General features: G+C 40.8%; 1 protein-coding gene across 1 annotated transcript in view; it reads right to left on the reverse strand.

Moving 5' to 3' along the window:
• Positions 1-20,868, reverse strand: part of Wdr64 (WD repeat domain 64) — a 105,287-nt gene extending 84,419 nt beyond the window's left edge. The window contains exons 1-5 of the mRNA XM_028865607.2: positions 20,509-20,868; positions 15,424-15,554; positions 5,123-5,225; positions 3,316-3,419; positions 56-85 (exon numbers count right to left, since the gene is read on the reverse strand). Of these exons, the coding sequence (XP_028721440.1) occupies positions 56-85; positions 3,316-3,419; positions 5,123-5,225; positions 15,424-15,554; positions 20,509-20,653 (513 nt within the window). The 5' untranslated portion in view covers positions 20,654-20,868. The remainder of the gene's footprint in view (positions 1-55; positions 86-3,315; positions 3,420-5,122; positions 5,226-15,423; positions 15,555-20,508) is intronic.
• Positions 20,869-26,496: the final 5,628 nt, after the last annotated feature.

The following is a 26,496-nucleotide window of genomic DNA, read 5'->3' on the forward strand; positions in this document are numbered from 1 at the left end:
AACCATCACTGCAGCCCTAACCTCAACTTACTTCAGAATCTTTTAATGTACTTACTGTAACATTGGTGCTGGTCTGAACTCTCATCTGTGAGTAAAGATGAAATCGAGTTAGAATCTTCAGTAAGAATAAGAAAGCTGTGGCTACACACAATCCCTCTGGTTTGCTCCCACTTGTCATCTTACCTGCTGAGAGAATTTTCTCCTGACTTTTTCCTCAGATTCACCTAACTCCCTGAAGTAACACAACTCGGCTTGCAGGGAACAAGACTTCCACCTCTATGGTTGGTGCTTAGCCATGATGATTCTCCTCTTCATATTATTATTATTATTATTATTATTATTATTATTATTATTATTATTATTTTGTTCCTTCCACATGCAAAAAACCTTTTTTATTTTAGCTATTCAGAGCAACATTTGTTATCAAAAGTTAGAAATGCAAAATAACACAGCAAAGACAAGAGTAGCTCCCAGAGTGCTAATTAGAGCAATAGCAGCAGAGGGACAATGTAGAAAACCACAGCATGCTTCGTCTGAGAGACTTCTCTAAGATACTTGATATATTTAAAACATTTGGTCTAGTGGCCCTCTACAGAAGCATCCGTTAATGGTGTCCTGGGCACTGGGCTAAGGGTCATAGATGAGTCCTGTGCAGAGAACTAGTAGGTAGCAGTGTCTCTCACCCCTTGGGCACATGATGACTGCCACCAAGATGATGGCAAGCAGCTGAGGTAGCCCAGTGATGAAGATTCTTCTGCACTTTCAGATGGTCTTGGTAAATGGTTCCCTTGAAGGAATGGGTTATAGGAACAAAAAAGTAGGCCAGGGAGAGCTCTGGGATTGTCTTTCATGGAAGCCACAGACTGTCTTTCATCAGAAGAGTGCCAAGAGGCCTTCCTTTTCAGGGTCTTATTTCCGGATAGGGACGTGCTTAATAGCAGGATAGAGCACTGTGGTTTCCTCTTTTACTTCCTGTGGCGGTTAGCATCCTCAACTCGTAGAATCTCCTAGGAGATGGGCACCACTGAGAGAGATGATCTATCTAGATGAAGGTTTGCCTCCTTCAAGGATGTCCATGAGGGATTGTCTTGATGAGGTTAACTGATGTGTGAAGACCCATCTTTACCACTCCCTGGGCAGGACAAGTCCCCAGCAGGGATCCTGGTCTATAGAAAATTGCAAAAGCAAGTTGCTCAGCAGCATCCATTGTTCTCTTCTGACACCTGACGGGTGTTACCAACTGCTTCAAGTTCCTGCTGCCTTGACTTGAGTATTGGGATGGCCTGCAGGTCAACTGTGAGCCAGGGGAAACCCCTCCTTTCTTAAGTGGCTTTTGTCGGGTATTTTGTTACCGCCACAGGAAAAGAAACTAAGCTACTCTCCTGTATGCAACTTCAGCTAGAACTCAAAAGTTCTCTTCCTTTCTTCATCACCCTTTTGCAAGAATCGTTATTAATAATATTTCCAGTCTGGCCGGGCGTGGTGGCGCACGCCTTTAATGCCAGCACTCGGGAGGCAGAGCCAGGCAGATCACAGTGAGTTCGAGGCCAGCCTGGGCTACCAAGTGAGCTCCAGGAAAGGCGCAAAGCTACACAGAGAAACCCTGTCTCAAAAAAACAAAATAATAATAATAATAATAATAATAATAATAATAATAATAATATTTCCAGTCTATTATCACCAAGAGAAGCCTTACCTTTATTCATTTTTCCTTAGGTAAAGTCTGTATTATGTGTTTATCAATTAAAAGATATTTGGAGTTATTAATGACTGCTTTTAAAAAGTGATCACTGTGACCTACACAGGGATTCACAGGGTTTCCTCTCATAATTAACCATCCATGCTTAAGGAATGTCACATGCACAATATTATTTGTTTCTAGTGTATCAAATCCTACCATGACTTTAAAGCAATCTTTTCTCTCCACTCCTATTATTTATCTTCTTTCTTTCTGTTTTAGGATCCTGTCACATTATTTTATAAGAAACCGAGGTGACTTTCTGTGTGTTTGTGAATTTCCATGTGCTAAACACTAAATTTCTCTGTGGTGTTGTTTGTTTTGTCTGGGGTGTCTGTGAAGCATCTCAGAGGATGAAATTTCACTTCCCCACCACAATCAGAGGCTCCTTTACAATGTCAATCATTTTCCTCCTACCCTGTTTTATAGATCCCATCTTAGTCAGATCTTTGGAGATATAAAGGTCTATATTGAGAAGGGAATGAATGTTGTTGGGGGGGGAGGTGGAGAAGGGTTTTGTGTAAAAAGAAGCCAGATCTCTGATTTTTTTTTCTCACCATATTAATTGCAAGAATTTTCTGGGTGCTCACAGGCTGGTGCATTAGATGTATTCACTCATTTAACCCCACAGCTATGTGGGGAGGAAAAGTCCATTGCTCTGGATGAGGTCTGGGACCTGGAGACATTAAATACCACACCCAGCCATGTCTGTAGTAAGCCAGACAGCAGACTCTGTGCACAAACCCCAGAGCCACAGACTCTGGCCACAAACCCCAGAGCCACAGACTCTGGCCACAAACCCCAGAACCCCAGACTCTGGCCACATGCCCAAAGCCACAGACTTTGGCCACATGCCCCATGTCGGGTACCCACATGGCTCTTCCCTAACAATCTCCTTGCCCTAGCTGTGATCCTTCTGGAGAACTCCCAAGTTGAATGTTACTGAAGGACTAAAACTAACTTTGGAAATGATTACATCGATTACCGTTTTCTTACACAGTAAGAGCCCATCGTTGTCTTCAGTTAAAAATGAGCTTTGAATCTTTACTCTGTGTATTTAAGAGCAAGAATGCATCTCTTCTTTTCACATAAGAACATAGGACACACCACCACACATTGTTTTGAAATATTCATGTTTCTGATTCATCATTGAATCTGATCATCATATTATCCCTTTATCCCAATGTGAAGACACGAGGCCCATGAAGTTCCTTATTCAACACCATAGAAAGCCAGAGACACCTTAGACATTTCATCTACACCAAGCCCACTGTCCTCATCACATCTTCTATTACTTGGCTGGCATGTGTTTAAAGTTTTATCTGGGAAATTATCCAGATCAACACTTTACATGGTGGATGCCACATGATTCACTATGACACTCTTGAGAAACAATACCAAATGCGGCAATCAAACTTCAGCAATCATATCAGGGCTCAGTGATTCTCGGTTTTGTTTGTTTGTTTGTTTATATAAATAATACTGAAATGTTGTTGTGTTTTCTGAAGCATCTGGATAATGCATAAATAAAACACAGGAAGAGAAAAGGGGAGGGAGAGGGCAAGATTTCAAATTACCTGACTGTTAAAGACTGTTATCAATCCTTTCTGAGATGCCGTTATCAATAAATCCAACTGTGGGACCTTCACAATGCATTTGATCACATCTCGTCTTCTACTGCCTGTCAAAAGCATGTGATTAGTGTCAACTTCCAGAGGTTCTAAAATTCATTTGTTATTGGTCTAAAACAAGAAAAAGGAAGAAAAAGAAGGCAGCCAACATTTTACTAGAAGCCCTGAATTACTTAAAACTTAGAATAAAGCCATTAAAGAAAAACAAAACCCTACAACTCCTGCTTGGTTTTTAATTATCCTTAGAGATATAATATGACTATAGAATATTTCAGCTAAATATGGTGCATGAGTTCCAAAACAACTTGCAACTCTACACTCTGACACCCACCCACACCCCTCACAGTGTGAGCGCACACACGCGAGCACACACACACACACACACACACACACACACACACACACACACACACTCCACTATGGGCACATTTCACAGAGAATGGGTTTTCTAAACATCATTTGGAATCATTTCTCCTTTGAGGTTTTTCACATCTCTTAGCAGTCTTTTCTTTGAAGTGTCACTATCACCATCGTGGTAGACACAGACTGAAGTCCCAACACTATCTCAGGCTTTCCATTATAAAATAATCAAACTGCTTTAATGCTATTTTAAGACTTCTAAAAACATTTTGCGTATCTGGGGAAATAGCACTAGGTACTTTGATGTTTCTGTGCCCACCCACAGGCAGAAGGACAAAGCTGTATACACAATCCTTCTCAGGGTGAGTTAACTTTTGTTTGCTTGGATTTTAGTTTAGTGTGTAGCCCAGGCTTTCCTCCTGCATTAATGTTCCCGGTGCTGGGATTACAGGTGTATACCACCATGGTCTGCTTATGGTGATGCGATTTTTTTATCATTGCAAACACTTAGAGAAGAACGGACATGAACAGACTCTGTATTCCATTTAGCAGGGGGACACATAAGAGCAAATATCAGATGAGGCTGGGGAGGGGAGGTATGTCCCTTTCTTCACTGCAGTGTCTCCAGCATTCAGGTCCCTGACCCGCACCGTAGATGCTGTTTCAATTGAGTTGCATCCCCACTCCGAGGTGCATTTGTTAAAGGAACACCAGACTCAACCTCGAGTCCTCCCTTCATCTCAGAACATGGAGTGCAATGCTAAGAGACAGGAAGAGGCTCTAGGTTTGATCTCTTCTGATCATTTCCCACCCTGGGTGAACGAACAGGCAAGAAAACCCAGTGTCAAGGGTGCAGAAGGATGGGAGCACCCAAGTCCCAGGGTCAAATTTGAGAACAACAACAACAACAAAAAAAAAAAAAGATGACACCTAGAAACTGGGAAGGTCCTGTGATGAGCTAATGCCTGTCCATGACCTGCTCAAACTCAGTTTCAGAGAAACTGTCTGCAGAAGAATCAAGGCTAGCAGGTTGGGAGGAGCTTCACTTGGGAACTCTTTGAGAACATTGTAAAGACACACAGTTCCTTCTGGTGCCACTGGGACATGTAACAATATGATGTTATCATGGAGACTTAACCAGAGGTCTGAGCCTCTTCACACGCTGACTTCTTTCCACGCTCACATTTGGTAGCATCTTTCAGAGTGAGGGTGACCTTCCAGTTTCAACTGCAGATAGTTTCTCTGGAAACTGAACCCAAGCTGATACTGATGTGGAACTGAGCGAGGACATGAAATAAAAGGTGATTCTTCGGAAATAGTATGTTCCTGGCGCTCAGTTTTGAGAAAAACTATTAAAATTCATACTAACTGGGAAAGGAAATGCAAAAGTCACCTGAAATCACAATTCTCTGTTTTCTGGACACAAGGAAAACCAAATTTTCTTCATCCAGCTGCGAAGTAAGAGGATCTTCTTCAGAGGAGAAATAGCCAAAGATCTAAAATCGCAAACAGAATAAACACAAACAGTGCCTCAGAGCTGGCTGTCAAGTAACAACAGCTTCTGCATCGGCTGGATTCAAAGTCTAAGGGAGCTGAAATGCACCTTGTTTTCCGATGTCAGAGTAGAGAGTCCCCTGGGAGTAAGGGACACTCTGACATTCAACACCCTTTTCACTGATGATGAGTGATTTCCAGGGGGAGACTGACATCTTTTCCGTGGAGCAACCATGCACCAAGTTGGTGTCCTTGTTCAGAATGAACACTCAATTACCATCTTACCCTTGTTCGAAAATGAAGTCAACCTTCGTCGGACAGGGCCTCAGCTATGCACATTCGCCATGAATGACTATTCCTAACCATCCTCTATCAATCTTACTGGGTCAGATTTTTCATCCTGGCAGAGGGAAGTTTCAGAATATAAAGGATTTTAGATTCTTTGATTAGCTGCCCACTTCCCAGTGTTGATTGAAAATCAGCTACCTTGCTATAAGAAGATATTATGAGTATTAAAAGTGATCTTTTCAAATAAATTATCAAATTATGGAAGTTCCAAAATCAGAGGCCCTTGAAAAATGTTAGCATCTGTAAGCCAGGCACAGTGACACACAAACCTGTAAGCTCAGTTATTGAAAGGTTGAGGTAAGATGTTTGAGACCAGTTTGAAGCCAGCCTGGATAACACAGGAAAAGTCTATCTCAAAAGCCACCAGCAACAAAATAACTCCTATTAACTTATTAATGAGCAGAAATAAGTTTTCTTACCCATTAATGAGAATTTTCAAAGAAATTAGGAATTTTGAAGTGTGTGTGTGTGTGTGTGTGTGTGTGTGTGTGTGTGTGTGTACATGCATGTGCTTGTCATTATCGGTGTCTTTCTCTAGCTCTATTTTCTGAGACAGCATCTCTTACTGAGGCTGGAGCTCACCCATCCAGCTCTGGACAAAGAGCTGTGGGGATCCACCTGCTTCTGCCAGCACTGGGCTGACTGCATGCTCTGCAGCTGGGCTGACTGCATGCTCTGCGGCTGGGCTGACTGCATCCTCTGTGGCTGGGCTGATTGCATCCTCTGCGGCTGGGCTGACTGCATGCTCTGCGGCTGGGCTGATTGCATCCTCTGCGGCTGGGCTGACTGCATGCTCTGCGGCTGGGCTGACTGCATGCTCTGCGGCTGGGCTGACTGCATGCTCTGCAGCTGGGCTGATTGCACGTTCTGCAGCTGGGCTGACTGCATGCTCTGCGGCTGTGCTGACTTCGGTGTGGATGCTGCAGACTCTGAGCTCAAGTCTTCATGCTTGGGCAGAAAGCACTTTACCCAGGGAGCCATCTCCGCAGCCCCACCACCTACCCTCCCGCATTACCTTTTTTTTTTCCTAATGCTACCAAAACAAATGGTCACAAACCTGACTTTAAAAGCCTCTTTGTAAACCTGTAGTTTCATAGATTTTAATGGGTCTCAGCAGGCTCAAATCGAAGAGATGTAGAAATGTGTGTTTACTGGAGTCTTCAGGAAGAATCAGTTTTCAATCATTCAGCCTTGTCTGCATGAGGTTGATCTGCCTGTTTCCTGTCGGCTGACACTGCCCAGATTCCAGGGATTTCCATTCAGTCCAAGACCTAAGTCCACCCTTGTCAGCATCAGCAGCAGAGTCCCAAGTCACTTTCCTGTTTGGGATCCTTCCCCTCCCTATCTTGTTTTGAAGGACTTTGAAGCACTTAGATAATCTAGGATAATGTCCCCATATTAAGTTTCACTGGTTAGTCCCTTAAAGCCATCAGCAAATTCCCTTCACAATTACCTAGGATGGTGACTGATTGTACAACTGGGAACCAGGACTCTTGGGAAGGAGGGCACTTTTATACACCCTTATTTTATAAGCACTCCAGCACAATTAATAAATGTTTGGCAGTCCGTGTAACCTAAGAGAGTAGTGTGAAATGATAATGTACAGGTCAGAAAGTGAAATGACAATGGGGACCATGATTCCTCAGCTCCCTGTTAAGAAGTTCCAGTGTTTCTCGAGGTAGGAGAATTCTACACAGTCCTGCTAACTCTGAACCAGGCTCCATGTTTACAGTAACCACAAATAGTTTACACACAGCCATTCACCCTGATTTCTCATTTCTGCAGAATCATCGTGGAGATGGTGACAGTGTGTCTGATCAGTGTCTGAGAAGAGATGTGTAAAGAGGTGTGGCAGCAATGCCCCCCTGCAGGCAGAATTACACACTTCGGGACTTGGACAGGGGTTCAAATCCTCATTCTATTGTCAGCTAGTCACATGATCCCAAGCCAGTGTCAGGAGTTATCTGTGCCTGAAATTTCCCCATCTGGAAAATGATCACCAGGATATGAGGATGTGGTTGATTATATTTCTTAGTAATCAGAAGGAATATAATGTACTTGGATTATACCAAGCGCCGGATAGAAACTCAGTTGATGTCAACATGTGAGGAATGGGGCCCTAGGTTTCTGGGAACAGTATAGGAAATAGAACTTAGGTTCATCTAACTCCTTGCCAGTTAAAAATCATCCAGTAAGCACTGTTGCTGTCTGAGCAGACATGTCAGTCATGCATTTTATCATACATATCCCTTGGAGTCATAGCCATGTGGGTGTACATGCTACATCTACTCCTGCCAAAATTACCAATTTTGACAAGATATGCAAGAAGTAGAAAGGTGACCCATTGAACAGAAGATAGGGATTACAGAAAGTGGGAAGGAGCAAGAGACAGTAATGGTAGAGTGAATATGATCTAAATATACTATACAAATGTGGGAAATGTCATAATGAAATCCATTATGTATTATTAATATATGCTAATAAAAATTTTTAAAAGCTGATTGATTTTGCTTCTTTCACTTATAACAAACACTTTATCACATTGCTTAATAACTTCTCAAGGAAACCAAGTGCATCAAATAATTGAAAATTATTCAGGAAAATTTTTTGCTATAGTAGGTAATAAGAAGAGGTGGCAAAGCTGATTTTGAAAGGTTATGTTTCAAGGAGAAAATTTTATGATCAAAGGGAAACTTCTCTTGTCATCTTATGATAAACAGTAGCCTCAAGAATCTCTAGTTGCTTTCTTGAAAATTTAAATTTCAAGCTAGAAATTGTAACACGATTTAAGCATATTGCCGGCCTGAGTACTTTATGACTATCAAATATATTATAACGAACAACATTAATATTCTTTTAACAATGCAATTTCCAGCGATTCCCCATACTTCCAGCAATTCAAAAAAATTTTGATTACTTAAGGAACATATGTTCAGTGTAGAACATATGGAGAAAATGAAAAGCAGGTAGGTCAAATAAAAACTTGCATGTAGCTTATTTTTTAATCTACTCTAGAACATTCTTTTAACATTTTGAAGTTAGCAAAATACAATTTTAACTTTATAATAGTTCACTTTAAGTTTACCGTGGAGGGCATGATTGGCATCCTATGTGGTATATTATGACTGGAGTTTGAATTAGTTCACAGTGTGCTCCTAAAAGTCTGTTTCTGTGTTCCTCTCTTGGTTTCCTTTCCTGTCGTTGTGATAAAATATTCCGGGGAAGCCACTGAAGAGAGAGGGGGCTTGTTCCGCCGTCTTACGTCTCCAGCAGTGGATAGTCAGTTATGGTGAGGGAGACCAGCAGTGGGCAGGGAAGCTGGTGCTAAGAGCACCAAGCCAGCTGGTCACCTTGCATCCAAACTCAGAAACACAGAGACTAAACAAGAAGCTGAGCTAGGCTGTGTGAGACCAAAAGGAGCCATCTTAGAAATAAGACCAAAATGCTTTCACCCTAAAACTAAGGCCTAAGATTTCTCCTTTTGGGAATGGGCCATTAGTTACTGAAACCAGTCAGTTCAGATTCCAGAAACCAGGAAGTGTAAAAGTACAGAGTCACAAGATAGTCACGAGGTAATGCCTGCCAGACTATGGAATGTCCAGGGTAACTGACCACAGAAATGCCCCCACCTGAGGGCAGCCAATGAGAAATGGTGGCGGGCAACCACTCCCTTAGAAGTAATTTTAGAAGTCCCTAGAAGCGAGCCAATCAGAATTGTACCCGTACTAGCACCCCTAAATGATGTAACCTTGTGACTTTTCCCTTTAAAAACTGAGCTTGCAGACAGGTGGACGCTTCCTCCAGCCTCCACTGCGTTGGATGTATTGGACAAAGTCCCTGCCTAGGCTTGTATTGCTTTTGGATATCCAGAATTAAACCTTGCTTTTGCATTCCGGCATGCTCGTCTTTGGTGGTCTCTCTGGGGGTCACGATCTGGGCACAACAGCTGAAAAACACAAGACCACCCCCACCCCCCACCCCTGCTTCAGAGACTCCCTTCCTCCCGGAAGTCCACGACCTTCCAAACAGTCCCACCCTGTGGGATCAAGACATTTCATATACAAACTACAACAGCTGCCTGCTAGCAACACAGACTAACGTGGTGGTGTTTAAAATGTAGACCAGGTCTTTTCACTGATTAGCTTCGTATGTGTAAGGCAATCCCACTGTTCACATTTCTTTACATCTAGTTTCTCTCATCATATATTGCAGGGACAGACCTAGATTATGTTTCCACTAGTTCTAAGATTTTACTAGTCTAATAATGTAAAAGTCTCCAAGTGCACTTGCATCTAAACCTCAGAAAAAGAAATTGTAACTTTTTTTTTTTATAGCATTGCTGTGACAAAAAGATTTATATTTTGGAATCAGATTGTGCAATTTTGCCTGATTTTTGAAGAATGAATCCAACTCATATGGCTTGATCAATGATTATTAACTGAAAGACACTTTATAAAAACCAGGTAATCAGTATTGAAATAAAGTGAATCTTCATTGGTTAATATTGAATTTCTGTTTTACAGATGACAGATCAGAAGCCCAGAAAGATTAGGTTGCAGTACTCCGAATAGCAACACCCCTTGAGGGGTGGTGACTCACACGGTTGCTGAGAAAAAGGTAGTGCAATGAAGGCTGAGCATCCTGCAGAGATTCCTCGAGCGTCAGCCAACTTCCGCATGCATCAAGTACATTAGAGGCTGCTCACAGGCTGGTCTGTCAAAGCTATAAGGTTTATAGGAGCCCAAAAGATGGGAAAGGATAATGACATCTGGAATTGGCAAACGGAGGCCAAAGCCCACTTTCTATGTGGCTTTAGATAAGTCAGATACCGGTCTGGGTTTCTCTGTTCTCAACCTCACTATGGCAGGAGTGTGGTTTTCTACAACCTGCATGTAGATCTGTTGTGAGGATTAAATGGGAACCTGGGATTTAAGAAAATGAGAAGAGATTTTGGGAATGTAAGAAGATTGTAAGACCAGAAGGGGCAGATGTCACAGAAAAGGAGACTCAAATTCCTCCTCTACACAACTGAAAAGAAAATGCTGATTTATTTTACAATCACACTCCATTACACTTAAAGACTCTCAATTTCTACCAGCTAGCACTATGTCTTATCACTCGGCATGTATGGAACCAAAGAGTCCTGGGTCTCTTTACAGTATGTGATTTGAAGCTGTATTACTAAGACAGTGGTGTTGGTCAGTAAAAATGTAAAACAGATGCTTCATGCTAATATATTTAAAAAAATGTATGCCCTTGAAGAAGTCTGTTGATATTGTTTTAGGTGCTTAGTTTCAGAGACTCGGGGAGGTGGGAGTGGATCTGGGAGAATTTGGGGGAGGTGTGAATATGATCAAACTACATTGCATATAGTTTTCAAAGAATTCATAAAAATTACATAAAAAACAAGGTGCTGCCCCAAAACACAAAGTTGGAGTTTTCTAACATGTGGCTGGACAAGGTTTCTTCATCTTTCCATTGTTTGCTAGTAAAAGCCTGACCTTGGTAGTCAGGAAGAATTAATTCATTCTGTTCCTATTTTGACATTTTTTTTGTGATGTCCAATAGAAATATAATCTTACAGTAGCTGCATGAAACATAGAGCAAAAATTAAATCAACTTCATTAGTGTATTTTATTTAACTCAGCATGTTGAAAACATAATTTCAACATATAATCAATATCAAAAGTCACTGTGACATGCTTTGCATCTTTTTGTACAATGCTTTTGAAATTGTATGTATTTTACACTTACAGTACATCTTAACTCAGACAAATCACACTTCCAACATTTGACAGTCCCGTGTGGCAAAGGGCAGCTATTCAACATGCAGGTCTAGAGCATCTAAGGATTCATTTCCCAGATGGTATCTTTCCTATCAGAGCTCTCATGCAGTTTTATTATATTGTACACTCACTGAAGATGAGCCCAGTGTTTCCCATTCTTATTCTGAATGTCCTGATGTAGGTATGTGGTTGTGCCAGAACCATCCAGGCAGAGAGCATATGCACACCTCAGCCCACCTGTGCTCAGTGGACTGGGTCTCTTGTCCTTGGTAATATATGAAAGGTGCTTTGAAGTTTCATTCAATGTATCCTGAGCTGAATTCACTATAATTTTAGCAATATCAACAATAATGCATAGTGGGCTATAGAAAGATAGAACATCACTGCACAAAATTCAGTTAATGAAGCTGAAATCTTTACAAAAAAAATTAAATCTCCAATTCCAAGACATCTTGGAAACTTGGCCACAAACACAGGATGAAAAAGTCAACAGTGTGGCCTCTGCAATGTTGTTCCCAGGAAAAGGAGAGGTGGAGAGGGGAGGTGAGAGAGGAGAAGAAAGAGAGGGGAGGGGAACTTAACAATCAGAATTCTTCCCTTTTGATCCTTGAGCTTTATGGTGCGGTTTGCATTCCTTTCCATTTCTATTTGCTGCTAGATTGTGTATTTTCATATATTCTCTAGGTATATCAACCTCTGCATGTAGCTGTATGCAACCAATGATAGCTATAAATGCAGCCCCACACAAAACTGTACACTTACTTCGACAATGAGAATTTTCCTGTCGTGTTTTGTAACCCCATCTTGCCCTAAGCTTTATAGATGATAACGTTGTCTCTACATGTCAAAAGGTTGGACATGTCTGAACTGTCTCAGTTGGAATCACGATGTCAAAGTATATTCTGGGGATATAAACTCAGGGCCCAGTGCTTGCCTAGGGGGGTACTTTACTCATTGAATCTTCTCACCCCTCATATTTCTACTGGACAGCACAGAGAATGTCAACATAGAAAAAGAACTAATTGTTCCTGATCATCAAGGACAGAGTTTTTACTTACAAACAACAGAAAAAGCAAGAGACCTCTTGATGTCACAGCTGAGCAAAGAACTAAGTTAAATTTATATTTCAATTCTTAAAAAAAAAAGAAAAGAAAGAAAACTGAACATACTTTGGGAATTTACAGCATGACAGAATCTTTGCATTAGACTGTAGTTAGCTAAGACTGTAGGGAGCCAAGCTTTGTAGGTATTCCGGAATAGTCTGTGGGAAAGTCTCCCAATCTGTACAATTTGTTACATGGTCATTAAGGATAGATACAAATTTTCTCACTAGTGTTTTTTGAATGTTTTAATGTAGCTGTCTGGTTCTGCCTAAGCCTTCTAAGCCTGGTTGAGTACCTGAAGTCTGTTCAACCTTTGCTTAATAGGTCAAGAGTATTTATAAGAATGAGGAAAAAAGAAGTAAGATGCATTGAAACTCAGTTACTGGAATGTTGGGGTATAGTTTGTTTAGACAGCAAAGGTGTAAATCCTGTCAACAACCTGCAAACTTACATTCATTCTTTCCTAGAGGGTCCTCCAAATGAGACCACAGCCTAGCTAACTGCTGACTGCAGCTTTAGGAGACTTTGGGGATTTCCCAGGACCATTTCCCAGACTCCTTGTCAATGGAAACTACGACATAATATATGACTTTTTAAATTGCTAAATGTATAGTCATTTGTTCTAGACACACAAGGGGGAGAAAAAGAAAGAAAAATTTAAAAAAGCTCCTTTTTCAGTTAATTCTCTTTAATTTTTACTCTGTTTTGTAATTCTTTTAAAAGTAGGGGCAGCTACTGGATTTTTTTTATTATCAATTATTGTCTTCCTTTTTAATGTATTTAATCTTAAAGATTAGGAGTCAGCAACCTTCAGAGAAGGGGGCCAGGTAGTAAATAGTGAAGGTTCATAGACCATTAGCTGTCTGTCAAGGCTCATGTGTCTGTCACTAGTGTATGTCAGGAGCTCCTGTAGTGTGTGCATGTGACTGGGCCTGGCTGTGCCCAATGAACCGACTATAAAATCTGCATGTGTCCAGTTGTGGCCTTAACTTCAGTTTTGTTGTCCTCTATTAAGACATTGTTTCCCCCCTTAAATAATTAAAAGATATCTGTGACTTTTCTAATATTAAACCATCCCCACTTTTCTACTTAAAAATTTTTTAGTGTACTCCTGGAATTAACTTTTTGTTGTTGTTGTTGTTTGTTTGTTTTTCATTTATTTTTTGTTTTTCGAGACAGGGTTTCTCTGTGTAGCTTTGCACCTTTCCTGGAACTCACTTTGTAGACCAGGCTAGCCTCGAACTCATAGAGATCCTCCTGCCTGTGCCTCCCAAGTGCTGGGATTAAAGGCGTGTGCCACCACCGCCTGGCTAAAATTAACTTTTAAATGTTATCTAACACTTTAGCATTTCTGTTCATAAGCAATATTTGCCTTTTGGTTTCTTTGTTCAACTCTGCTATTTTAGCCTCATAAAATGATTTGGATAGCTGTTCAGTTTTTAGCATATTAGTAAAATATTCATAGGAATTATATTCTCTAAAGAGTTATAGAAGCTTTTTGCTTGTATTTTTTCCTAAAGTTTAATAGTAATTTTTGCTTTGGCTGGTTTTGGGATTTGCACTGTCTTATATTATAAGCTTCTAAATTTTATTTCATTGGGTTATTGATCTGCTTTTTAAAACAAAACATATGGTCAATTTTTTGATGGTCTATATGTAGTTAAACACAAGACAGATCTTTCCTAAGTCTGGCATTCATCAAAATTCCATTTATACATGTCTGTCTGATTGTTGCAACTGCCTTGGCAGGAGAGGAGACAGTCAAAAGGGACACTTGTGGCCCTCCCTTCGGCTATCAGACTGTTGAAACAATTGGTCATGAAGAGAGAAATTTCCCAGGAATCCTATTCTGGGGACAGGGAAAAGCTGGACCCCTGGTGCCAACCATAGGCACCTGCCTCCCAGGAAGAGATTCCACAGTTCTAACAACTTGTTGGACTACCTCACAGGACAGATGGGGCTTAGACAGTAGAAGGCTGGACCATACCTTGATTAGAACTGCTTCGTTATAAGTCCCTCTCGCCTTCTTTGGAGACTTAAACTTCTTATCAGTGCCCCCACAGACTTGGGGGGAATCACTGGACCCCTTTAGCCCTCTTTCTAGAGTGGCCACTGTGAATAAAGCTCCTTTCTCTGATTTTCATAAGCAACTTTCTCTTCAATTGACATGTTGGGGATGGGTAGCTGACCATAGCTTCTTGGGGCTGCTAGAAGCCAGGCTTTGATGCCAACAACTCTGGTAACTTTGTTAAATGTGAGAGTCAAATACTCGAAACCATCATATTTCCTCCTCTCTAGGATATCTACTCATTGCTGAGAGTGAGCCAGATGTTTTAATTACTTGCCTGTTTGTAATTTTTTGCATCAATATTCTGCCAGTCAGAAAACATTTCAAGACCTGACAGAAGAGACCAATTAAACCAACCTCTTTATGCCGATGATTTGAACACCCTGGAAATGTACAAATACTACTGATGCCACTGGAAAGAAATGTTTCACCGTCAGATGCAACAGAAGCACTTAAAATCTTGATTGTTGTTAAATGGCACTGACAGTTCAAGTTGCTGGATTCATTTAAAAGACTGAAAAGTTACTCATTGAGACCAAGCATGGCCATGCAAGCCTTTTAATCTCAGCACTCGGGAGCCAGAGGCAGGAAACCCTCTATGAGTTCAAGGCCAGCCAGGTCTACATAGTGAGTGCTAGGTCAGCTGGGGCTACATAGTGAGACTCTGTCTAAAAACAAAGAAAGAAAGTATTCATGGATACTATGGTTAATTAGTTGGCTGTTTTCTCCACATTCTTGTGGGCTATGGCTAAGTCTTAATGGCTGTAGATACAGTAATAATCTGTGTACACTTTGTATATTTTGCTTTGGTGAGAGGAACACTGTTTTAATTGCTTGTTCTGGACAAAGTCAAATAAGACCTGGGCTCCAAATTATGTGCACGCCAAGCAAGTACCTCACACCAGTCGAAAGATGCATCAGGGTTGTTGCAGAGTTTCCTGTAAAAACACTTCACATCTTGATTTTTCACTTCAGGGCCAAAGAGCTGCTGCACTGTGGCATAAAACTTCTCGTAATCGATTGCCTCTGCAGCGGGGAAAATGCAGTAACATTTCCATCACATTCCAAGGGCAGAGCTTCACACTTCATGTACATTTTCCACCCTATGGTCTCATCTCAGCTTATAAAACCAACTGCAATGGTACCTTAAAGATCTTGTCTTTGGGAAAATAACTAGGCCTTGGCTAGAATATTATTTAACCAAAATAAATCATTTTTTATTTTGGTATTCAGGATTCTCTTCTGTTTCAGCTATTTTAGAAATCCTGTGCATGAATACAAAGTTAAAAATATTACTTTTTTCTTACTGTGAACACATTTACCAGTTGGAATCTTTCTTAGAATTTATCTTAGATCTGGGCACAGAGCAATTATTGGTTATCTGATATTATGTAAATGAGCACAGACAGACAGAAAGACAGACAGACAGACACACACACACACACACACACACACGTCCACACACACACCATTACTTGAATCTTGATTTTTACAAAGTTTATTGATACATTTGGGTGGGATTACTAAATCTCAAATCAAGAAAGAATTAAATAACCGGATTCATCAAACTATATAGACAAAATTCTGTTACCTTATTTAACTAACAAAAATATATATTGAGTAATAGTGTAGCTTAATTATGTGTCTGCACTTAGCTAAACATTGGACATAAAGTGAAAAACTATATAGGCAATGTTTACTGACATTTCCAGACCAGAGAGAGAGAGAGAGAGAGATACCTATATTAAATAATATGAGTAAGACTCATAGCAGCTTTATTGTAATAGTCAGAACATAGAAACAACTTAGATGTCCCTCTACCACGGAATGGATAAAGAAATTGTGGTACATTTATACAATGGAGTATTATTCAGCTGTTAAAAACAAAGATGCCAGGAAATTTGAAGGCAAATGGATGGAACTAGAAAGAAATCATCCTGAGTGAGGTAACCCAGACCAAGAAAGACAAACTTGGTATGTATGTACTCACTCATAAGTAGATATTAGCTCTAAAGTAAAGGGGAACTATGCTACTGTCCACAGACCCAGAGAGACGAGGTAACAAGGAGAGTTCTTAGGGGGATGTCTGAATCTCCCTGGGAAGGGGAAATAGAAGAGATTTAGTGAGTGGCCTGGGGGCAGGGGTGAGTGGGAACATGAGTGGTCAAGTTGGGGGGAAGACAGAGCAGGAGAGTACTAAAAGAGACTACTGGAAAGAGGGGGCATTTGGGGGGTCAGGTAAAAACTTTGGCACAAGGGAATCTCCTAGGAATCTTCAAGGATGACCTCAGCTAAGGCTCCTAACAATAGCAGATACATAGCCTGAACTGGCCATCTCCTGTGACCAGATTAAGTAATTATTTTAAAGACACATATTCTATCTTAAATGCACCTGGATGGGGAGCAGGGGTGGGACTAGGTCATGGGATGATCTAAATTATATTAGGTCATTGGGGAGATCTAAGAGTAATGTAACCAGGACAAATCTCTGTAGTCTGTCTACTTCGCCTCCTTTGGAGGCAGACACCTCTTCATTGAAACATTCTTAACTTAGTAAAGAGTTAACCCTTATCTTCCAATATCTATTAATAAATGCAAACATATTTGGTGCAAGTTAGGGTTACATCTTTTCCATCTCCTCAATCCTTAGACCTTGTCCCTCAGACACAGAAGGCCCTTGTCTAGGTGATTCGTTTTTGATCTAATCTTAAGAACCCCAGAGGAAGGAACTTTGCACCCCAGATCTGGGTTTTCAAGCTTTGGGAGGAAAGCAAGGCTAACTTGTTTGTTTAACGCATGTTTAAGGCACACCTCCTGACACCAGGTTCTGAGCTGGCCTTACCTTTGCAAAACCTTTGGAACACTTACAGGCCAATGGTCAAGGAGGGAGTACATATCAATGTCAGCAAGCTAAATAAAGCAGGCAGACTCCTGCTTACAGCAATAAATGCAGTAAGAATGCTGAGGATGGCTTTGCTTGGGGGAAGTTTGGGTGTGTTGGCAGAGAGAGAGCACTCTGTTTTCTTGAAAAAGAAAATAGAGCCTGGAGAGCTGTTCAAATTGGGAGAATGACATATATAATATTAGTCATTAAAAGTACAGCAAAAGAAACAATTTGATAACTGTTGCTGTAAATCATAGCTCTTATCCCAAAGGGAATAAAAGTTTGTTTTCAGCTAGGTATGGGTGACCATAGCCTGGGATCTGATTCAAGTTGCCCTAAATAACACATTCCAATGTGGAAGCAGTCAACTTTCATAGTCACAGAACAAAAGAAAGTCATAAATCAAGGCATTTTTCAAACACATGGGTGGGAATATCAAAGTGGGCAGAGCTCTGCTGCAGGCTTAGATGGAAAGACGCTGACTCCAAGGTGGGTGGTCAGCAAGCCAGTCACCCAGTCTTGTGGAATTTATAGCATAGATTTGCCTTTTTGCTTTCTTTGAGAAATTCAGTTCAGGAGTGAGGATGCACTTCACTTGCTGAGGTTTCAGTTCACAAAGTAAATAAGGAAACAAGTTTTAAAATGGTGACCTATTTAGAAATGCTGGAAAGGGTCTGACAGGATTGAAGGTGCCAGAAGCTGACACTGGAAAGGTCGATTGAGGCATGACTGGTGATTAGCTCTGCACACCGAGTCAATCCGTATGGATTTTAAAGATGGGTTAGTAAGTCAGGATTATGACAGACTCATTTGGTTTTTTTTTTTTTGTTCTTAAAGGCAAAACCTCTGTAGAAATATACAGGAAGGAATAAGTCTTTGTCAGGAAGACTTACAGTAGGTGCTGTAATAACCTGCCTGAGAGACCTATCATGACGTACTCAGAGATAATAAGATACACAGCTTAGGAGACTGGGCAGCCAGCATTCATGCCCTAAGACTTGGGCAAGAACATACTAGGCAAAAACTCAGAAAGAAAGAAGAAAAGGCAGAATGAGAAACGTACAAAGGCAGAAGAGAGTGGCAAGGAGACACACGGCAGGAGGAAGAGGCGCTTCTCACAGCAGAGGCAGAGCCCAGTGTTAATGCTGAGGTGAAATGGGCATGTTTGATGCAAAAAGGGGGAAACGAAGCCAGACATGGTGGTGCACACCTAGAATCCCCAGCACTGTGGAGGCTGAGATGAAAGGATATTGAGTTCCAGGCTAGCCTGGGCTATATAGTGAGAGCCTGTCTTAAAGAAGATAAAGAAAAGAAACCCAATGTACTGGATTTGGCAGCCATACTAGGTACTGAATATATTTTCAGCAAAATGAAGGAAGCAAGGCTGGAGTAGATGAGGAAAGAGGCAGAGATGCTGGGGGAAATTTAGCAAAAAAAGCAAAAAGGGGACATAGAGTGATAGCATAAGGGAAGAGACAGTCAAGGACACAGTGCCAGGGTTTATTTTTAGATTCAAAGGACAAAGCCAGTGGGAAGAGAGATTTTTGAGATTGTTGCAGCGATTTGATAGTGGTGGAGAGGAGGGGAGGATGGGTGTGGCTTTGGGAAGCATGGACTAGCAAAAAAGGGAGAGTGAGCAGATTCCAGGCTTTGTACCTGGCTTTCTCCTGTGATAGGAAACTCGGCTGAGAGGAGCAGAAATCCCATCAAGGATTCAGAACCATGATGAGAGTTTGGAGAATCAATTATAGCAAGAGGAAAAGCAAGCTGCCTGCAGGGAATGAAAGCTTTGTTGAGCAGTTTAGAGGGCCCAGCCAAGACTGGAGATCTGGAGAACATCCTAAAACGACTGAGCCCTCCAGACATTTAAGTGACATGGGCAAGTGACTGACCCCTCTCTACCTCCCATTGTCTTCCCAAGCAAAGCAGACTGAACAATAATATTATCTGTTCATATTGTCACACAAATCAAATGAACTTATGCTTATTCAACTGACCTGCAGGTTAGCAAATACTGTTCAAGCAATACCTGTTTGAGTCTGAACAGTTGAGAGTTTCAATTACAAATTACATATGACTGTACAGCCCAGCACCTACAAGCTGTCTATGTAGTTGGTATATGGGTCCTTCTCCTTTTATTACACCACCTAGACGTATTCTGTTGGATTCATTTTACTGTTATGTAGCTTTACTCTTCAATGCTGTCTTAACACTCCAACTACATATCCTACTGCTCCCCTTGGCTAGGACACACTTTAAACTTTAACCTTCTTCTAAAACTCCTGAAAGACTACATCCTCCATATTCCCCTTCCTTCAGCACATTCAAATCACTCCTGCCTACAGAGTGTCCCAGACAGTGAGATCATAGTGAAACAGGAAACTTTGAGTTGTCTAGAAAAGTCCTTAAGGTCTCATGATGCTCTCAGATAAAGAGGTGAGAGGGTGTCTACCTTGGCTTGGAAATATAGTCCCCAAAGACTCATTTGTACTAAAAGCTTGGTCAACATACTTTAACATTATTGGGTAGAGAAGGAACCTTTTGAAGGTAGGGCTAGTGGAAGGAAGTTAAGGTTATTTGGTATACACCTTTGAAGGAGCTATTGGGACCCTGGTTTCTTCCTGTCTCTCTTAGCTGTCATAGATGTACTTACATTACATGGTCCCATCATAAGATACTCTTACCAGTACCTCACAGTAGTAGGCCATATGACTATATGGGAACCTTCAAAATCTTTTTTCTTTTTGATTATTTAGGGCATTTTATTACAGTGCCCAAAAGCTGGGAAACACAGAGACACAGAAGGCCTCCCATGTGGTCACTATGCTATACAGAGTCTCCGGTCAGCCAGTCACTGATAGTATCTGCAGAAGAACCCCTTAATGCCATTTAATCCACTTTTCTATATTACAGATAGATAGAAAAGGCTTCTTCAAATGCAGCTAGATATGTTAGAGACAGAGAAAGAATTCAGGCCCCTGCCCCCCATTCAGTGTCTTAACTTTTAAACCAGACTGCTTTTCTCTGATGACCTAAAGTATCTCCCAGTTCTAATCAGCAGCTCCAGATGGACTTCCTTGTAATCATCCATCTTACCTTCTTTTGGGATAAACAAGCCTGCTCTTTCATCCTTTTTTTGGGCTGTTGTCTGTTCAACCAATTTATTGAACTCCACCAAGGCTGCTTTGAAATTGTTAATCTGCAGTGCAAGGCTGAACTCCTTGTCTTCTATGGAATCCATACAAACATAAGGACTCTCTTATTTCTGCACGGAAATAATACTGCGAATTATTTGCCAATGTGGAAAAGCTTCTAGTTTTTACAATGCCACTCTGCTGTCTCAACTTTTGCCCTAGGTCTCATTCCTTTGATTTTAAATTCCCATTCCATGGGAATAAGGAGTAAGAGTTGCCCCTAGGATGTTAGCAGAAGGAAAGCTGAGGACTGCTGCATTTCAGAGAGACAGAGCGGTTAGTGAGGGTCCCTGACCTCATAATGTGAGCATTTTCCTTCATGTGGACCTAATTACATCACAGTATCTCTGTAAGTCCTGCAGCAGACTGAAATCCACCTCCTGCAGGGTGTGTGTGTGTGTGTGTGTGTGTGTGTGTGTGTGTGTGTGTGCATTGAGAAGATGGATGGGTAAAGACCAATGACTTTCCTCGGAATGAATGTCTCCTCTCACTTGCAAACTCCTGTCTCCCTCATGGTGTTAGATAAGATAAAGTTCACACTTGTTCCTACAGTTCTCCTGGATATGGAAATTCTAACTTGTGAGGATGAAAATGTATTTCATCACCTGTCTTATTTGGCACAAATAAAGATATTTTTAGAAGTTGTGGAGAATAAAAATGTTTCTTTTCTCTGTATTCATTTACCTCGAATGAAAATACTAAAAGGAGCCATGGGTGAGGATGGCATCCTTGTGGGGAGAGTTTTTCAAGAGGAGTCAGTTGAAGGAGAGGAGGTTTTCCGACTGTCTTTTCCTTCAAGACGTCTAATTCATCTAATTCCACCAACTCCAACTGTTTACTTCTGACTCAAGTTTTCCAATCTCCCTCCCTTCCCCCTCTCCATGTGTGTGTGTGTGTGTGTGTGTGTGTGTGTGTGTGTGTGTGTGTGTGTGTGTGTTTGCTGCTGTGGATGTGTTTGCTGGTATGTGTGGACAAAGAGGCCTAAGGATGATGCTGGACATTTTCCTTAATCACTCTCCACCTTAATTTTTGACTTAGGATCTCTCCCTGAACCTGGAGCTGTATTCACTGTACTGGCTGGCCAACAAGCCTTAAGGATTCACCTGGCACTGCATGCCCAGCATTAGTATTACAGGTGTCTATCCCACTGTGCCTATCTTTTTATGTGGGCTCTGGGGATCTCCACTCAGGTCCTTATGCTTGTGCAGCAAATACTTTTTTTTTTTTTTTTTTTTTAAGATTTATTTATTTATTATGTATACAGTATTCTGCCTGTGTGTATCCCTGCAGGCCAGAAGAGGGCACCAGATCTCATTATAGGTGGTTGTGAGCCACCATGTGGTTGCTGGGAATTGAACTCAGGACCTTTGGAAGAGCAAGCAGTGCTCTTAACCTCTGAGCCATCTCTCCAGCCCCCAATGCAGAAATACTTTATCAACTGAGATAGCTCTCCAACTTTTTATAAGCATCCTTTTGGTCTGCTCATCACCAGTTAACTTATGGAAGTTTAGATGAGATGGATGACGTCTCTATTCCTCGGTAGTCTATCTTTTAAATCATCTTGTGAAATTCTGAGTTCAGAATGGAAACAAATGACATTAGGGGGCACTTCTGTTTCGAGTACCAGGTGACTATCCTTGGCATCCATCTTGGACTATGAGCTATTAGGGGAATAAATCTCTAAAAACACGTTACATAGAGAATCTCCTCACTGTTTATTCTTTCTTCGTTTTCTCCTTTAAAGCTCTCAAAATACTATTTGGCAACATCCAAGGACCCATCTTTCCTACAATTCTCATCCATGCATTCTTATATTCACCCGCCCATTCATTCAGCAAGTACTTATAGAACACCTAATTTATGCTAGGGGATGTTTTAGGCAGTAATGATTCCATAGTGAGCAAAATAGTGTCTTGAACTTACAACCTAATGGAGAAAACAGGCACATACATAATATGTCAGAAAGTGATAAATGCTCTGAAGACAGAGTAAAGGTGTATACACTGGGGTGTACAAGGGAGCCCAGGGAAAAGAAATTATACTAGCAAAAAGATATTTGGCAGAATCCTGCAGGGAAAGTAGCAAGCCATGTGGTTAAATGGCAAGAGGGTTCCAGGGAACCACAGGAATCATGTCCTGACATTAGCATGTACTTGACCCACCAGGAAAAAACAAAGACTCCAGCAGCAAAAAGGTGTGTAGGAAGAGAAAGAGATCCACAGGGTGGTGGCCAGATCCAGGAAGACCACAGAGTTATTATAAAGACTTGGGCTTTTTCTCTGAGAGACATGGAAAGATCTTGAGCAGAGCACTGCCATGTTCTGACTTGTACGTGAAAAGGGTTCTTCTAGATATTTGTGAAAAATAAACCAAGAAAGGGGAAGTGAGAGAAGCCAAGAGGCCAATGAGTGGTCATGTAGATGTAATTCTAAACGGTCTTATTAAATAAGAAACGCAGAGACAAATAAAGAGTTAAAAGCCCAGAGATCAAGCGGTAGCCAAGAGCTAAGATCACCACTCACTGCTGTTCTTCCCCTGAGAGAGAGACCTTTTTCCTGTGTCCTCTCTTTTTATTGCCTTTCTGTTCTGCCTTCTCATTGGTTCTAAACCCAACCACATGACTTCCTCATCACTGCCTGTCTATACAGACCTCCAGGTCTCTATGGTTCATACTGAGATAAAAGGTTCAGGTTGTTGCCTTGTGATCGGATTAAGGGTGTGTGCCACCACTGCCGGACTTCTGCTAAATGGCTTGCTCTTAGCTCTGATTTCTAGGCAACTTTATTAACATACAAATAAAACCACATTTCAGCACAAATAAAATATCACCATATGGTTGTGTTTTTTAATAATCCAAGCAAGGAATGGCAGAAGTTCAGAAGGTATGTGGACTGTAGTTAGGTTTCCTACAATCAAGTTAAAACATTACAAATCTTATGAAATGGTTAGAAATCAGAATGCTGCCAAGATTATTGGGTGATACTAAGACATTATTGGTGGGAGTAGTTAAGAATAGATACTTTCTTCCAGAGGACCAGAACTCAACACCAGGTAGCTCACAACTGCCTATAATTCCAGCTCCAGGGAATCCAATGCCACCTTCTGTCTTCCATGGGCACCTGCACAAACATGAACATATGAATTAAAAAAAAATGTTCTAAAGTTAAACTGTTGCTCACTATATTAGATGTTATATTTTCTGTTGCATTGGTCTTAGTCCATTCCTGCTGTCACACTGAGTAATTTGTAAGAATCAGTACTTCATTTCTTATTGTTCTGAAGACTGGGATCAATGTAAGGCTCCAGAAGAGTCAGTACCTAGTAAATGCCCATGTCTTATATGGGGCATTTTCTATTCATTCTTACATGCTGGAAGGATATTTGTTATGATAAAATACCATAACAACTTGGGGAAGAAAGGGTTTAATTCATCTTAGACTTCCACATCACAGTTCATCATTGAAGGAAGTCAGGGCAGGAACTCAATGCAGGAACCTGGAGGCAGGAACTGAAGCAGAATCCATGGAAGAAGGCTGCTTAGTGGCTTGCTCTTTGTGCGTTGTTTTGTATATTTTCTTATATAACTCAAAACTGGATCCTCCCATTGCTTCCAGGCTCATATGGTTTGATCAAGGAAAACGCCCTGACAGGTCTCCAGATGATCCAACATCCAAAATCAGCTTCAAGACAACTGGCTCAGACAATATAGCATTATAGACTACTCTAGTGAGGACTTGACAATAATTTATTTTATAATTTTATTTTCTTTATTTTAATCTTAATTTTCTCAGGATCCCCATAAGATTACCAGCACCCACAACCAGCAGGAAGTAGTATGAGAATCTATGCCCAAATATTGTTTATATATGTTTATTTTTATTTAAAGGGGGTTGATTATAAAACCAATCTCTTTCTAAAGAAGAAAAGGGAATAGTATAGATATGATAGGATGAAAAGGTAGGTTATTGAATCTACTTTTAAAGAGCAACAACTTGTTTGAAATGTTTTACAATGCTATGAATTTCAGTTTATTGACAACAAATTTAAAGTTAATTTTGTTATACTGTATGTATATTTCTACTCTTGTTTAAGGTATTATGTTTGTGCAGCTCATTTGAAATTGTAATGGATAATTAAGAAATATAGATTAATAGTCTTCTATGATAGTCAAACTTATAGTCATGTTAAATTTTCTAGGTATACATAGATATAATTCAATTAGATAGGTAATCTTCAAACACTTCAAAGACCGACAGAATATGGCATTTGAAATGTTTAAAAAACTTACTTTTCTGGACAATGAGACACATGTGCTCCTGGCAGCACCAGTTACTTCAAGGAAGATGATGGGCAAGACATTCCATATGGAGTTTATCTTCTTCATGGCAAAAGTTAGCCACTGGGGGAAAAATGCCCTTGCATTGATTGACAGTATGTTGTATAAACTGGACATGCAGGACCCATAGGAAGGTGACCATTGAACTTTGCAAGACGAGATGGTTCTTTAGGTTCCTGCTTTGCAGAGGAGACTGCCAGATATTCTACAGGACATAAGTGACCAAGAGACTCTAGGCCTATAGGCTGAAGATGAACACCCCCACATTGCAGAGGAACTTTGGATGACTGTCTAGGCAGGCAGCTGTCTCTGCCATTCCAGAAATTTTGGAAGTTGCTTACAATGCTCTTTGTGTTTACTTAGATAATACTGTATCCTTCTGAGGTCTTTGATATATTTGAAAACTAGATAGTTATAATTATGGTTTTCCTTGGTTATGATAAGAGATAAGTAAGATATGAAACCTTAGACTCACAAATATAGGATATCTTCTTTAATTTTGCCAAATACAAATAGACTAGATATTGTAACTGTAATTTTTGCTTGATATATGTAATTTTACTAGGTTAAAGTTAAAACCTTCCTTTTGTTTAGAAAGAAAATGGGAAGTGATGGGGGAATGTCTTTCTGTATGCTGTGAATATATGTCACTCTGATTGGTCGATAAATAAAGCTGTTTTGGCCTATGGCAGAGCAGGATGGAGACAAGCGGAAAAAAAATCCAAGAGAGATAGTGAGAGAAGAAAGGAGAGTTGGGGAGTCGCTGCCAGCTGCTGCCATGAGAAGCAATATGTAAAGACACCAGTAAGCCATGAGCCATGTGGCAAAGTATAGACTTATGGAAATGGGTTAATCTAAGATGTAAGATCTAGCTAGCGAGAAGCCTCAGCCAGTGGGCCATACAGTTCGTAATTAATAGAAGCCTCTGTGTGTTCATTTGGGTCTGAGCAGCTGTGGGACTGGGAGGCCACGGGAGCCAGATGGGACCTGGAAAACTTTCAGCTACACTCCCACATCCATCATGAATAATAATAATAAAAATGTTCCACAGGTTTTTCTAGAGGCCAATATAGTGGAAGTATTTTCTCAATGGATGTTCCTTGTTCCCAGAAGACTCGAGCTTGTGTCAAGCTGAAAACAACAAAAACAAAAAACGACAACTAAGGAGGATGAGGGCAGGGTAGCAGCATGGCCAAAACCAGCTCCAGGAATAAGGCAATGAAGAACCCCCCCAGGGAAGAATGAGTGTTGTCATCTGATGCCTGTGGCCGCACTTGAATCCTTAACAGTGCAGAGCCCTGATTGACCAGACAAGGCTTGACTAGCAAGGCCTGGCTGGGTCACTTTGGAGATGTTCTATTGGGGAATACTGCCTGATTTATCTTGGGACCCATGTCCAAAGATTCCATAAGCTCTTATAAAAGTGTCACCAGATAGGGACCAAATATTAAAGGATACATTACTATGGGGAATTTTCATAAGGCAGATAAATTAGGAAAGAGAAAAGAAATGTGCCCTTTTTAGACAGCTCTGCATTGAACTGTATGAATAGGA

This window comes from Peromyscus leucopus, chromosome 15 (genome assembly GCF_004664715.2).
Source record: "Peromyscus leucopus breed LL Stock chromosome 15, UCI_PerLeu_2.1, whole genome shotgun sequence".
Lineage (NCBI taxonomy): Eukaryota > Metazoa > Chordata > Mammalia > Rodentia > Cricetidae > Peromyscus > Peromyscus leucopus.